A 17,107-nucleotide genomic window follows, 5' to 3' on the forward strand; every position below is an offset into this window, starting at 1 on the left:
TGTTGTTAGTTGAATTATAGTTTGAATTATAGATTGAGGTTAATAAATTTCCATATAATAAATAGTATGATGTATTGTGTTAAGTGTAAGAAATCAACAGATACAAAAATAGATAACATTAGAATAGAACAAACAAAGAATGGAAGATATATTAAGAAAGGTATATGTGTTGTATGTGGTGCTAATAAATCTCAATTCATTAAAAAGCCCGATTGACTAGAAGGTAAAGGTATTAGAGAAGACATTATAGAAGAAATTCATAAACCTGTAAGGAAAAACTATCTCAGGTTAAGTGTTATTGTTAGAGGTATTGATGATCTTTGGCAATCTGATCTTATAGAAATGGATAGTGGTGTGTTAAAAGGTATTTCCAAAATCAAAAAAAGGGTATAAGTATTTGCTAACGATTATAGATGTGTTTTCAAAATATGCATTTGCTGTTCCTATTAAAGATAAGAGTGGGAAGAATGTTACAGAAGCATTTGAATCAGTGTTAAAAGTAAGAAAACCTAATAATTTACAAACAGATCAAGGGAAAGAGTTTTACAACAAAGAATTTGAAGATTTGATGGAAAAAACAATATCAATCATTACTCAACATATAGTGGTAAAAAAGCTTCTGTTGAAAGATTTAACAAAACACTTAAACAAAATATGTGGAAGAAATTTACTGTTCAAGGTAATTATAAGTGGTTAAAAATATTGCAAGGTTTGGTTGCTGAATATAATAACAAAGTACATAGAACAATTGGTGTGAAACCTGTAGAAGTGAATAAGAAAAATGAGCATGTGATATTGAAAAAAGTATATAAGAAAGAATATAAGTCTGTTAAGTTAAAGTATAAGATTGGTGATTATGTTCGTATAAGTAAAATTAAAGGTTTGTTTGAGAAAGGTTATACACCAAATTGGTCAGCAGAAGTGTTTGTTATTAATGAGGTTATACCATCTAATCCACCAACATATAAAATTAAAGATTTAAACAATGAAGAAATTAGAGGAAGATTTTATGAACCAGAATTATTGAAAACTAAATATAAGGATGAGTATTTGGTTGAAAAAATATTGAGAAAGAAAGGTAATAAAGTGTTTGTTAAATGGTTAGGGTTTGATGATTCACATAATAGTTGGATAGATAAGAGTAATGTAATATTATAAATGTTATTTTATGGTTTAATAATTCACATAATAATTAAATAAATAAATAAAAGTAATGTAATATTATAAATGTTATATTTTATGGTTTAATAATTCACATAATAATTAAATAAATATATAAAAGTAATGTAATATTATAAATGCATATATTTTATGGTTTAATAATTCACATAATAATTAAATAATATATTATAAATGTATATATTTTATGGTTATTCCATAAAGATAATTAGGATAAGAAGGTGAGTGATGAATATGAATATAATAGTGATGATTATGATGATGAATGAGATTATGAAAATGATTTAGCTTTTATCATATTAATAGTGACTTTGATGGGGTGATCCCATAAAAGTCGTGTACTAAGACAACACACTAATATATGTAGACAATGACAGGGGTGTACAGATATTAACAGTTGTCTTAGGAAAATTGAGTATGTTAATGTTGGTATATATAACATGAAAAAAATATGAAAATGATCTAAAAAATTTGGTAAATATAAAAAAAACGATACAGTATTTTTTCATATAAGATGAGTATAAATAATGTTAATTTTACTGGTGGGGAGATGAGGGAGATGTCGATTACAAAACTAAAATGAATATGTAAAGTCAAGAAAATCCGTAACTATAGTTCTTTAAATAAGAGTGAATTAATCAAAAAATTGAACAATATCAAAATGAACCAGATGAATTGAAAGTTATATACACAATGAAAGTTGATGAATTAAAAAACCCTTGTAAAAGGAAAGGAATAAAAGGTTATTCTAAATTAAGAAAGGCTGAACTTATTGACCGTATTAAAAATATGAAGATGAACAAAACAGATCACAAATTAGAAACATATTGTTAAACAAGATGTTTTTGAAGAATCGAAACCACAACGAATACCAATTAAAGTAGAAACAAAGGAAACAGCAATACAGAAACGATTACAAACTATCACAATTGAAAACATAGGAGGATATAAAGATCCGGTGAAGTTTTTAAATATAAGTGGGAAAGTAGTTATTAACAAAATCAAGGAAGAATTAAAGCACCAACCATTAAAAGTCAACCTTGTATTCATTTGTGATTATATTAAAGAGAAAGAAGTACAAGAACGCAATTTTAAAACTATGAATGAAAGAATGTTACAATCAACTGACTTAGATGAATATATAACCCATGCTAAACAAAAACTATGTAGAGAGATGGAGGAATTTCAAGGTAGAGGATCAGGATGGACATTACATCAAATTAAACATTTAGAAATCAGACTAAATAAATATGTACCATTACGAGCTTCTTCCTATATTGACCTTCCTAAACCAATTAAAGATAAGAAAGCAGTAATCAATATCAAAAATCAAGATAATAAATGTTTCTTATATTCAATTGCAAGTTATTTAAAACCTATTGATAGATGTTCTCAATATCAACGACCTTCACACTATACAGAAATTGTGAATGAGTTACAAGATAAATATTGTAATGGTATTGAATTTCCTGTACAATTAAAAGATATAGTAAAGTTTGAAAAGAGAAGTAACATATCCATTAACGTGTATAGTTATGATGATGAATATAATATATACCCACTTCAAATCAAAAAATAAGCAGGACAAACACGTCAATTTATTATATGTAAAAGATGGAAATAATAGTCATTTTTGTTGGATAAAGGATTTATCGAGATTAATAAGAAGTAACAAAACATAAGGAGAAATTGTACTTTTGTGATAGATGTTTGGTAAGACATTTTAGAAATGAGAAGCAATTACAACATGAGCTATATTGTAAGGAGCATGAATCTGTTAGAATAGAACTTCCAAAACCATATGACAATCAAATACAATTCCAAACTCATAATAGATCATTGAGAGTACCATTTACGATATATGCCGATTTTGAATGTTTGTTATGTAAAATGGAAGTAGACCATAATTGTTCTAAAATTGTGAAGTATCAAAAGCATTTACCAATGAGTTTCTGTTATTACATCAAATACTCAAATGGTATGTATAAAAGTCCTGTTAGTTATATTGGTTTAGATGCTGCAAAGGTGTTTGTGAAGAAGTTAAAACAAGAAGCAATAGAAATAAAGAAAATATATAACAAAAAAGTTAAAATGAATGTCCTAACTAAAGATGAGAATGAGATATATAGTAATTCCAATAATTGTCATATATGTGAGAGAAACTTGAATGATTTACCACCAGCAATTGAAAAACAAATAAATATGTTAAATAAGAAAATACAATTCGCTAAAGATAATGATAGCATGATTGAAAAGTTAGAAGAATGGAAACATGAATTAGGAAAATGTTTAAAGGACATAAATAAAAATAAAGCAAAAGTAAGAGATCATGATCATTTAACTGGAAAGTTTAGAGGTGCAGCTCACACTTATTGTAACTTAAGCTATCGAAATCCTAATTTTATTCCAGTATTTATTCACAACTTAAGTGGTTATGATACTCGCCCGTTTGTTAAAGAACTTGCTTATGATAAGAATGAAATAAAACTAATTGCAAATAATGAGGAAAAATATATAACATACTCAAAATATGTGAAGGTTGATAAAAGAATTGAATTAATTTACGATTTCTAGATTCATTTAGGTTTATGTCAAGGAGTTTAGCAGAACTAGCAAATAACCTTACAAAAGAACAATATAGAGAAACATCAAAGTACTTCCCTAATGATTTGTTAGATTTAGTAATTAAAAAAGGTGTGTACCCATATGATTATATTGACTCAATTGAAAGATTAGAAGAAACAAAACTACCTTCAAAAGAAATGTTCTTTAATAAACTTACTAAAACCCACATCAGTGATGAAGATTATGAGCATGCGGAAAATGTTTGGAAGTTATTCAATATTAAAAATCTAGGTAAATATACAGAACTTTATAACAAGACAGATGTATTAATATTAGCTGATGTATTTGAAAGTTTTAGAGATGTGTGTTTAAAAGCATATGGTTTAGATCCTGCTTGGTATTTCACTGCTCCTGGTTTATCGTGGGATTCAATGTTAAAGATGACTAAGATCAAACTAGAAATGTTAACTGACTATGACAAAATATTAATGATAGAAAAAGGTATAAGAGGTGGAATTTCACAATGTAGTAAGAGATATGTAAAAGCAAATAATAAGTATATGAAAAATTATAACAAAGATGAACCTTCAAAGTATTTAACTTATCTAGATGCAAATAATTTATATGGATGGGCTGAGTCAATACATGCCTTACAAATACTTTAAATGGGTTCAACCTTACATGAACATAATGAATATTCCAGATGATTCAGAAACTGGCTACATATTAGAAGTTGATTTAGAATATCCAGAATACTTACATGATAAACATACAGATCTACCATTAGCTCCAGAAAATATGTGTCCACCAGGATCGAAACATTCAAAATTATTAACAACGCTTTACAATAAAGAAAGATATGTTATTCACTACAGAAACTTAAAATTGTATATGTCACTTGGGATGATATTAAAGAAAATTCATAGAGTATTAGAGTTCAAGCAATCAAACTGGTTAAAGGAATATATTGATCTAAATACAAATATTAGAACAAAAGCTAAGAATGATTTCGAGAAAGATTTTTACAAGTTAATGAACAATAGCGTATTTGGTAAAACAATGGAAAACATTAGAAAGAGGCCATCTATTACATTAGAATGTGATCCAATGAGGGTGGAAAAGTTAATAGCGAAACCGAACTTTGATTACAGAACAATATTTACTGAAGATTTGTGTGCGATACATATGAAAAAAGAAAAATTGACCTTCAACAAACCTATATATGTTGGTATGAGTGTGCTAGATTTGTCAAAACTATTAATGTATGACTTCCATTACAACATTATGAAACCTAAATACGATATCGATATAGACTTATGTTACACGGATACTGATAGTTTTATATATGAAATTATTACAGATGACTTCTACAAAGACTTAAAGGAAATGGTTGATCTATTTGACACAAGTGAATATGGAAAGGATAATCAATATGGAATACCACTAGTAAACAAAAAAGTATTAGAAAAGATGAAGGATGAAAACAATGGTAAAATAATGACAGAGTTTATTGGGTTATGGTCAAAGATGTATGCCTTTAAAGTTGAAGATAAAGAGAAGAAAAAAGCAAAAGGAATAACAAAATGTGTAGTAGCAAAAGAGTTACAATTTGATGATTATAAGCAAACCCTATTCAATGATGTGAAAACATACAAAAATATAAATCTAATTCGAAGTTGTAAGCATGATGTATATACCACAGCTGTAAATAAGTTAGCGTTAGATTCAAATGATGATAAAAGATATATACTAGAGGGTGGTGTAAGTACATTAGCTTGGGGGCATTATAAGATATAGTTAAAATGTATTTATGTGTAATTTAATTTTAGGTCATATTTAATTAACTTTTATGTATAGTTTAGTTTTAGGTAAAATTTAATTAACTTTTATGTGTGGTGTAGTTGATAGGTGTTAGTGAGTAATTATGTGTGGTTTAGTTTTAAGTAAAATTTAATTAACTTTTATGTGTGGTGTAGTTGATAGGTGTTAGTGAGTAATTATGTGTGGTTTAGTTTTAAGTAAAATTTAATTAACTTTTATGTAACTAGATTTAGTGATTTTTTATTTTTGTAACTAGATTTAGTGATTTTTTCATTTTTGTAACTAGATTTAGTGATTTTTTATTTTTGTAACTAGATTTAGTGATTTTTGTAACCAGATTTATTGATTTTTCATTTTTTGTAACTAAATTTAGGGATTTTTCATTTTTGTAACCAGATTTAGTGATTTTTTGTAACCACATTTAGGGATTTTTGAAGTCAAAACCGGTTATAACCAGATTTAGTGATTTTTTGAAGTCAAAACCGGTTATAACCAGATTTAGTGATTTTTTGTAACTAAATTTAGTGATAGAATGTGTTAGAAGTTATTATGAGTAAGATAGAAAGTTATTTGATATGTAATAGAAGTTATTTGGGATAGGGAGTGCGCTAGAAATTATTAGGGGGTAGATTAGAAGTTATTAGAGATGATAGTGTGACATATAGTTAAAATGGGCTAATAATAAATTTGTCTGCAGAATCCCCATTCCCTATCTACTAATGGTGTTTTTCCTATTTTGAGTTTCCAGTCAGTATTTTGAAAACCTTCCTACTTTCTTCTATTCTTCCTACTTGATCTGCCAACTTGGGCAGATCATATTATACCATTTACTATCTACTAGAACGTGATCAATGTAATTATGTGTCTTTCAATAAGGTCCAAGTATACTTATGAATGACCAGATGTGAGAATTTTGTACTCTTCATAGTGGGGTTTATGGATGTTGCAAAGTCTACAAGTCTAACACCTTTGTCATTACTTTCCTTACGCAAAGTTTCATTCCCTATAATCGGTTTGAAAACATTCTCTAGCCCTATGTTCGGATTGAAATCTTCTAAAAGAATTTTCATATGGTATATCGTGGGAGTTGGTGAAATACACATTATTCTTCTTCGTAAAATATGTCCTTAATATCGTCATCTGAATGTTCTGTTGGGGCATGTATATTCAGAACAAATAATATCGCACCACTTACCCTTACGAGTAATAAAAGAAAGTTGATCATTAACAAATTCAACACATTTAATTACTGATATTATTCGTTTGTGAGCGAAAACCAATGGTTCCAGCTGGTGATTTGTATTTCTAAATTTAAATAAATTATATTTCAAAGTATTACCTAGATACATGCATGGTTGATGACGTATCATAGGTTACCATTGGACGTTCCATCGCATGCTGAAATTGTTCTCCACAGAATAACATTAGGAAGTCATATTTCAAAGCAGTTTCTCCATTCACTACTAAGAACCTTTCCTCCCTGTTAAAACAAAATTACGTGATTCTTAATTTAGTTATATCTACAGCTATATTTAAATACATGATTTAGATACAGTTAAACATGTATTTACAATCTTGTAGTTAGTTACAGATGGTGATCAGAAAAATGGAAACACCTCTAATTGGCAACACGTCAGATGTATGGGTTGGCAGTGGTGTCGTGGCGCCCGCAGCGCCGGACCGCTGGTGGTTTTGTGTTAGGTTGGTTTCCATACTACGTCAGGCGCAGTGGAACAGCAGTGTCCAGTGGCTGCAGCAGACGGAGGTAGTGTAAAATGGGAGACCTCTTAGATTTTCAAAGAGGGCAAATTGTTGGTGCGCGGTTATGTGGAGTGAGTGTGACGGCAGTGGCTACTGTGTTAGGTGTGTCGCGTGGGACAGTGTCGAAGGTGATGACGGTCTACACAACACACGGGAAAACCACATCGGGGAAGCGGAACAGTGGGCGGAAGAAAATCATGAGTGACAGGTCACGCCGGGTATTAAAGCGCATTGTCACGCAGAATCGTCGTGCCACTGCGGAGCAAGTGACGAAGAAACTCAATCAGCACCTCCCCCACCCTGTTTCGACAATCACAGTTCGCCGCGAATTACATGACATGAACTTACGGGGTCGTGTTGCACGGGCCAAACCGCTCATCAGGGACCATAACGCTTTCGCACGCCGCAAATGGTGCCGCGACCATGCAGCTTGGACCGTTGAGGACTGGAAACGTATGATATGGTCGGATGAGTCATCCTTCACCCTATTCCCAACCACGGGCCGTGTTTGTGTGTGGAGAACGCCCAAAGAAGCTTATGATCTGCAGTGTCTCCGCCGAACTGTGAAACATGGCGGCGGCTCGGTGATGCTGTGGGCAGCAATATCATGGTTTTCTTTGGGTCCTGTGGTCACACTTAGCGGACGAATCACTGCCAACGATTATGTCGCAATTTTAGGAGACCACTTGCATCCTATGGTCCGGATGTTGTTCCCGGACAATGACGCCATCTTCCAGGATGATAATGCACCCATTCACACAGCTGGCGTTGTTGAAGCGTGGTTTGAGGAACATCGGGATGAAGTTCAACACCTCCCCTGGCCCGCCCAATCCCCAGATCTCAACATAATTGAACATCTGTGGTCTGTCTTGGAAACACGACTCCGGCGACGATTTCCACCTCCATCATCTCTCACAGAACTGGCCGATGCCCTGCACGAGGAATGGTGTAAAATTCCACTTGCTACCATTCACGACCTCTATGCCTCCATCCCACGTCGCATCAAGGCTGTTCTGAAGGCGAAAGGTGGCCCGACAACATATTAATCTGGTAAGTTGCAATTTCGTTCAGGTGTTTCCATTTTTCTGATCACCATCTGTATATATGATTCATTATAATCTAGTTAACTAAAAAATATTATTCCATGTATTCAGAATGATGTGGTTGTATATGAGTCGTATACCGTATGCAAAGACAGGGATTTTGTTAAATTTCACCATTAATAATAATAATTAACATAACAAATAATTAATGTTTTTAATATACAAAAGGAAATATTAAGCAGTCTGTTTTCAACTGTCTTTAACAAACTAACTTTTTTGATTGAAGACCTACAGAGAGAATCATCGCCATCAGATGTATGTGTGAGATAGGGTGACCAGACGTACTGATTTTCACAGTATATTACTGCTTTTTTTTTTTTTTAAAGAGCTGTCCTGCGTGTTGCGAAGACGCCTAGAAAATCGAGAAATGTCCTTTTTTTAAAATGTCTTACGAAATGTCCTGAGTTATAGTAACTCATTTCCAATATTTTAATGTTACATTCTTTATTTACGACATTTTGAATCACGGGCACTCTTTTCCTGAATGATGAACCGCTGTTTTATAACACTCCTCAAAAGATTAGGAAAGCAGAAAAATCAACAAACCTCTACTTCAAGTTACGACAGTTAACAAGATAAGTAGAAATTCCCTCGTGCCGGTCTAAATTTTCCCTTATTCCTTACAATAATCTCAGCTCCGAAAATCAATTTTAAAAATCTTTAGCCCTACACAAATTTTCACTGTACGTTCATAAAAATAAACAAACCACTGTTTGTCACTCATCAAAACATTTGGAATTGTCTTGATTTCCTTCAATACTTCTGTTTAGTGCTTCTCTTTTTAACAAAAATTAATTATTAAGTTAAGGTTAACGTTAAATGAAATTAGGACATGAGTACTGTCGATGCAGTAAACTACCACATACTCTATATTCATGTCCTACTTTTCGCTTGTCAGAATCTGGTCACCCTAGCGTGGGGATTTTAATGGTCTGTTTATTCTCAATGTCTTGTTAAATGTTCCTTGCTTTCACTGAATGCATTTGAATTAGTATATGTAAATTTGATATTACTTAAATTAAATTTGGTGTATAAATTTTTAAAAAATATTATACCAGAGAATTTAATGATCACAAAGCAAGGAATATTTTAATAGATTTGTAGAAAAATAAGTAAAATCAAACCATTTACATTCCAGATCGTTTGAAAGAAAACAAACAAAGAAATCCCACTATAAAATAATAGGATAAAAAGGGTTCAAAGACTCAACATACTTAATAATGAGAAAAGAAAACAAAAGAAAGAACTTCTAAAAGTTCCAGACTTAAAACAAAAAAACATACACAAAAAACAACAGAAAATTAGCCTTTTTGCTTGAAAAGGAAAGTTAAGGAAATTGTATCACTAAAATGTGCATTAGGTGAAATAGATATAACTTTTAGTGGCAAACGTTTAAAAGTAGTATGTGCGTAACTGTTTGGAGCATCTGTGTGACTCTTAGGAGTGTGTGTGTGTGTGCGTCACCATAGGAAGAAGATAAACAACAATAGCTAACATATGCTCCAGCAGAAAATAATTTTAAAAAACTGTTAACTATTATTGGCAACAGATGATATACTTTTTAGTACCATAAAAATTAATTTTTGCTCGATTTTCTCAAAAAAACAATTCATGAGAATTTGTTCTTAATCACATCATTCTGTTCATTTTGTTCAGCACAATATGATCCATCGATATATATATAATGAAAATGAAGTGAAACCTTAGAGCTTAATGTCCCACGTTTATGCTCTTTAGGTTAACGGAGACGATGATTAAAACAAATGAATGATGATAGAAGAAATGGTGGAATGAGAAAGTGGGAGGATACGGGAGTACCTCTAGAAAATCTATGGACACGATGTCCATCACAGACTTACTTGGCCGGGATCGAAAAAGGGATCCCATGCACCAGAGGTAGGCGCTCTACCACTGAACCACAGTGCCCATATATATTTAGCCACCACAGCCCAGCAATTTTGAGCTGTATCTGATTCACCATGCTATATGGTGCCATCTTGTTGGTGTCAAATTGAACTTCAGTCTCAGGTTCATCTTAATAGGAGGCGGTTGTCGTACAGCATTAATTATTAGTATTGCAAAAAAAATCTTTTTTTTTTTCAATTTCCTCGATAACTACACATGAGGATTTGCACTCATTTGTATTATTTTGATCAGTTTAACCTGATCTACTAATTGGTAATATACGTAATATCACCTTTGGGCTTTTTTTCGTTAAAGGTTAACAATATTGTAGGATTAATATTCGCGATTTTCTTTGCGGAATAAACTCCTTAAAGAAATTATTATATATTTAAATTTAACGGGTAAGTTTAGAATGTTGATTCCCACATCTAATCATCGTACCTGTTGATTCCTGTCATTACTCCATAAACAACGTTCACCCAGGTTCTCAAACTAATAACAGACAGGTACCTAGAAGAAAGGTACCCTCGATATGGCAGCAGCGTGTCTCTAATTTTATTAGATCCTTCTTCAAATGGTATTCCATGCGGTGACACCAGCGTAACATTATTGAAATTAAGTTGCTCTTTGGAAGATGGAGTACTGAAATTAAGAAATAACACTATTCCTTCTAAGACAAAAATGTTCGTTACATTAATGAATAATTCTTATGAAATATTTTTTCTGATTACATTACCAATAAATACGGCAATAAAGAAGATACGTTTAGAACATTATTATAAAATGTTGCATTATGTTTGAATTTATTGATTTTATGTGGAGTATTGCACTGTACGAAGCGGAAAAGTAGACTTTACGAAAAGAACAATGAAAAATAGCTCAAAGTGTGAGTATGTAAAACAATAGAGAAAACTGCTGGATAGGATGAAATACCAGGACACATGACAGGAAGAAGAAACTTGTTGAAATAGACTTTTAGAAAAATAGTTCACAGTTGGTTCTAAAGTCTGTTTCAGGCAACCTGATAGTAAACTCCCCTACCTCCCACTACTTACTACTGCAGAAGGGGAAGGCAAGTTGTTAACCTTCACAGGGAGGGAAGCTTTTCAAATAAACAGAATCGTGTAAACTCTAAATTCGTACGTCAATTCGCTCGCACCTGATGTTGAGAAAGCACTGCTGTTCCTTTTGGCTATTAAACCCGAGTGGAATGCGGAACACCAACATTCACCTGTACTTGAGCGTGGTAGGGGGAAAAACTTCTTCTTTTTCCTATCAGGTTATGTGAAACAGATTATAGCATAGTCATAGTTTCTCTACAGTTCATTTTATTATCAGTGGCGTATGTAATGGGGGTTCTGTGTTTAACTCTCTTGAACAAGATATAAAAAATAGAATGTAGTACATAAAGATATGTATTAAAAATCTGAAACAATATCAACATTGTAATTTGAACTTCCTACCCTTGATGAAATTCTGCGAATGGTACTTATTATTATTCACCATATTTGTCACCATCTATATTGAATTTTTTTAAAAAAACAATATTTTCACTTCATATTATATTTTTTTAAAAATACAAAATGATATTTTAGCAATATACATATATACGGATTAGGGATTTGCACGAGTCGAGACGTATTTCGAATCTCGTATCTACTCGACTCGAAAATGAGATATTGCGATAAAATTAACTTCATAAATTCTCTGAGTGAGCAATTGACAGTGTCTAATTTTTGTAATTTGACTTAGTGATAGATATCGTCTTTTCAGTCCCATGAATGCAATAGGTGTAACATATAATAACTTCTAGACTATTCGCTTCCCTAAATATTTTGAAGTTTTAATGTGGTGTAGCATATGAGTTATGGAAATTGTATAATGTAACATTTGTTGTATATCACATATTATAATCTGGATATAAGATTATTTTAAGTAGTATACTACAATAAATGCGCCACTTGGATGTCAAGTATCTTAACTCCAAAAAGTTAAAAAATGGGCAAATGAGCATTCACTTCTATAGATAGGCACCTTTTAAACATAATTTAATAAACAGTAAGTTATAAAACTATAAACTATTACATAGTTATGGTTTTGGTTGAGAACATAACAGAAATACGGATTGTTCATGAGATATTGAACTTCAACTTTCACTTTTGGAAAATTTCAATTTTGGAGTTAAGCCACTTGGCGTCCAAGCGATGCACTGTAAGATAAATGTCCTCCTCACTTTACTCTAGTATCATAGTTTGTTCAGGAACCTGGGGATGTTAGGTCCTCTCAAATGAAAGCCGAGTGATTGTTTGGTACATGTTGACTTACGTAGAAGTATTCTCTGAAAGTATAGTGTGTTAACTTCTTAGCTTTGTCTCGTGCGCATCCGTATTTACATCACTGACAAAAACATATATAACTTAATATAAATTTATATAGGTTTCTTTCTTATTGACATGACAGCGATTTCTCTCTGTTATCACGAAGGTGTCTTTGTTGACTAGACATTGATTCCATGCGTCGGTGAAGAAGATGGGTTTAGTTCTTTTTTTCCCCCAAAATTCCAAGTGTTTCGTCCAAAGCGATATTTCATTTAGTATATTTGCTAATATTGAAATTAATCCGTTAAAAATAACGACTAAATGAATCAATTATTTTTTGTTAACTTTTAATTTAATCAATTAAGTTTCTCAGGAGTTAATTTTTAAGTGATAATCGTTAGACAGTTTCGTATCAATTTAAAAATTAATAGTTATTTTTTAAAATAAAAAAACATGGAAAATGGATATTCTACAAATACTTTTCAAAAACTTCATGGGCATTCCATGAGCATACGGTAGTGTTCAGGTTTTCTAACGTGAACATTTTGACCTCAATTTACCTTGAAAGTCTGTGTCAGTGTTCTCTCTCTAAAAGAAGGAAAGAACAGTTGCTTTTAATAGTTCCTAGACGCTACAAAAGAGTCTTGAAGAACAATTAAAGGTTTCTGTTATTTAACAGCGAGATTGTTTGAGCTCCATTTTTTATCTCTTTTGAGTGCAACTGTCACATTTAAACCTTCGTTAGTTTTCAATTTCATTGATTTAGTTATATAGAACAGCGGGCGGGTGCTTTGACCACCGCTTACGTGTCTAGTGGACTGCGGCTTTGATGTAAGTACCACCCAAATATCTGCCAAAAGAGCCTCAACGATACAAAAGAGACAAAGTGTGGAATTTGAATCTTGAGCCTTTACATCCTCAATATACTTTTTAAAAATAACTATTGGTACCTCTAACCTGCAACACAAAAATAAACAAAAAATATATACAGGTACACTTCTCCCTTAAGATTTTAATAATTCTCATACAGGATAGGGTTCTTGCTTTATCAGGTAGTTGAAAAGAAAAAAAGCAATGCTAGCTTAGAAAGAATATAAACTTTTTTATGTTGTTTTTTTATGTCCTTAATTTGACAATTCTTGAAGGGACAAGTAAAACGTAAACGACTTTCCCTAATAAGATAGCGAAATCGGTCCTTTGTTCCAAATTGAGTTGTTAGTGACCCAAAATGTTTCTTTTGACGTAAAACTATTTAAAAAATTTAGACCCTCCTACCCCACTCCTTACCGAATTATCGTATCATACATGCTCAAAATTGAATGGAAATATTTTGAAAGTTTCACAAATGTAGGTATAAATGTAAACATTTTTTTAAAAAAATATCGATTTGAATTTTCTGTTTCTGCACGTTGAAAATTGCAAAAATAAATAAATAAATAAATATAAAAATAAGGGGAGATGTCTCTGATTTTTTGTTAAAAATTTTGTAATAATTAGGTACAACATATATTTTTTCGGGGCCTGAAAGTAATGACAACATTGTCAAAAATAAAGAAAACTGTAAACAAACGTGTTTTTGAGCTCAGCTTTTCGACGATTTTAGGACCCTCAAGATCAAACTTTATACATTTATTTGACAGATTTCATGATATTTCCTTTCTCTTTCGTGCCGTCCGCTTTTGTCGTTCTTCGGCTGCTTCCATGAGTTAAGAGTTGTTAACGATGGGGCCTTACTCATTTTATCCAGTTTTGAATTAAGACAGTTGCGTACAGCTAGTTAAAAATAAATGTACAGTTGAATCATTGAATTGGGTCTAGGTCAAAACCCCCACAGCCAAAACCCCCACACTCAAGAAATGTCAAAACGCCCACAAAATCGGTCAAAACTCCCACACAAATGGACAAAACAGCCACACATAGCAACGGTCATAATCCCCACATAAATGGACAAAACCCCCACACAAATGGTCAAAACTCCCACATGCAGAAATTGTCACAACTGCCACACAAATGGACAAAACCCCCACACAATCGGACAAATCCCCCACACTCTGAAATGATCGTGATTGCACGTCTTTGTTGCGGCTCTTTATGACGCCCACTTTAGTGTTTCTGTCATTAGAAAACAGTGCAAGAAGAATAGTTGCAACATCAGTTTAAGTGGAATAAAAAATGTTATTAAAAAGGACCAGGATCATTTCAGAGTGTGGGAGATTTGTCTGATCGTGTGGGGGTTTTGTCCATTTGTGTGGCAGTTGTGACAATTTCTGCATGTGGGAGTTTTGTCCATTTGTGTGGGGTTTTTGTCCATTTATGTGGGGATTGTGACCGTTGCTATGTGTGGCTGTTTTGTCCATTTTTGTGAGAGTTATGACCGTTGGAGGTTATGACCGATTACCAGTGTGGGGGTTTTGGCTGTGGGGGTTATGACCGTTCGTGTATTTGGGAGATTTGTCCATTTGTGTGGGGGTTATGACCGATCGTGTGGGCGTTTTGACATTTTTTGAGTGTGGGGGTTTTGGCGGTGGGGGTTATGACCGTTCGTGTATTTGGGAGATTTGTCCATTTGTGTGGGGGTTATGACCGTTTGTGTGGGCGTTTTGACATTTCTTGAGTGTGGGTGTTTTGGCTGTGGGGGTTTTGACCGGTTCCCATTGAATTACGTTACGCCAAAGTACTGTACAGAGATAGAATGACTACACCTATTGTTCAGTTTCATTGTGATGTTGAAGACCACTATGTGTTAGTAATTATTGAATAAGATGGTTTAAGTTGTAGAAACATCAGTTTAGTAACTTTATACTGAAAGATGAATAAAGTCAAAAGTATCACAAGAATAATTTTCCTAGAAAAGATTATGAAACATAAACATATCGCTACAAAATTAACTTATGACTTAGACAATATACCGACAATCAACCACATTACCCAAAATGATTAAAGAGATCAATTTAGCATATTACGACCTAGCAGTTAATAACGCATAAATATTAATGTTAATGTGATTAAACTTCTCTTGATATTGCTAGTTGAATTTTATAAAGACACAAGTTAAAATTCCATACTCTTCTATTAAAAGATGCAACTCATGCTACATATATGTCTTCATCAAATAAGGATGGGTAAATTTATGACACTCAGCTTTATGATACTTACCCAATTGTTAGTGTTTCCAGGAAGGAAAGAGCTGTATCTGATGCTCCAACAACAACTATTCGGGAATTGATTTGTCTCTTTGGTTTGCTCAAAAGCCTTCCATTCGTGTAATATAATGCAAATGATGGTAATTTTTTCAGAATATCATCGCTAGGACGATTATCTTCCAAAAATCGTAAATCATAAGTAATCTGTCGACGAGCATGGACTAGATTCATATCGCTCAGAGCTGTCATTAAACTATGGTCATCCAAATTCTGAAAATTAATGAGTTAAAGTAAATAAACTGAAAAAAAAAAACTTTCACAAACAATGTTCTAAAAACGGAGAAACCTGCATATTTTATTTTTTAAGAACGTTATATGTCTTATAACAGTTCACTGGCAATAATTGCTATCTTGTTCTATGCGTCACATAAAGGTCTCGAATTAGTATTAAACTACTGTCGCCAATTGAAGTATATAATGCTTAATTAACTGACTTTACCCATGTATATACACATTCATAGTACATTTAATAACTCAATTAATTTTAGAGTAAATCAACAAGCTAGAGTAAAAATATGTTAAAATATTGTATCCTTATTAGGTTTATGTATATGTTCAAGATTTCAGAGCACTAATTGGTATGGAAGTGCGTGAAACTTAAGTTGCAAGATGCAAATCAGCTTATCTGTAGAAATCTATTTTTGAACGTGAATGTATTGTAAGTTAAATTTGAAAGTTCTACCTTTGTTAGTTTCACTGAAAGCGATCGAATCAACATATGTCATCTTCTTAAAGTGAAGTTATTTTTCTTATTTTTAATTCCATCTACTTGACAATCTTGTGTTGTCATGTAACATTTTATAATGGTATGAAATGAAGAGAGATCATACTTAAAACTATGCATAGAAAATTTTTCATGAAGTACATGAAAATGCATTTGTAGAAATCTTGGCTGAATTTGTAATTAAAACCTTTATCTGTTCAATTTAGTCTTTTTTTTTTTTTACTTTCGAGCGACGATACAATAGTAAAAAGTATGACTATCGTGAAAACAAATGATCGGCTCACGGAAACATAATGATATGTCATATTTTCTAACTTTCGAGTAAACTGAGAAAGAAGGTTCAACATTCTCATGTAATTCAATGCAATGATATATAGCAAACAAACTTCCCCTGCTATCTTCAAGTTCATGTCCGAAATTAAACTACCAATATATTCTTCTGTGGTTCAATGCCAATCCATTTCACCTAATAACTCAATTTCACCGGAAGTGGCACTTACCACTATGTTCGCCAGATCCCTAAAATAT

General features: G+C 32.3%; 1 protein-coding gene across 1 annotated transcript in view; it reads right to left on the minus strand.

Annotated features, from left to right (window-relative positions):
• LOC145695153 (cilia- and flagella-associated protein 61-like) overlaps positions 1–17,107 on the minus strand; it is a 244,774-nt gene that overhangs the window by 95,444 nt on the left and 132,223 nt on the right. The window contains exons 14-16 of the mRNA XM_081772095.1: positions 15,809–16,065; positions 10,776–10,976; positions 6,905–7,045 (exon numbers count right to left, since the gene is read on the minus strand). Of these exons, the coding sequence (XP_081628221.1) occupies positions 6,905–7,045; positions 10,776–10,976; positions 15,809–16,065 (599 nt within the window). The remainder of the gene's footprint in view (positions 1–6,904; positions 7,046–10,775; positions 10,977–15,808; positions 16,066–17,107) is intronic.

Source organism: Thermobia domestica, chromosome 9 (assembly GCF_964235325.1).
Source record: "Thermobia domestica chromosome 9, izTheDome1.hap1.1, whole genome shotgun sequence".
Taxonomy (NCBI): Eukaryota; Metazoa; Arthropoda; class Insecta; order Zygentoma; family Lepismatidae; genus Thermobia; species Thermobia domestica.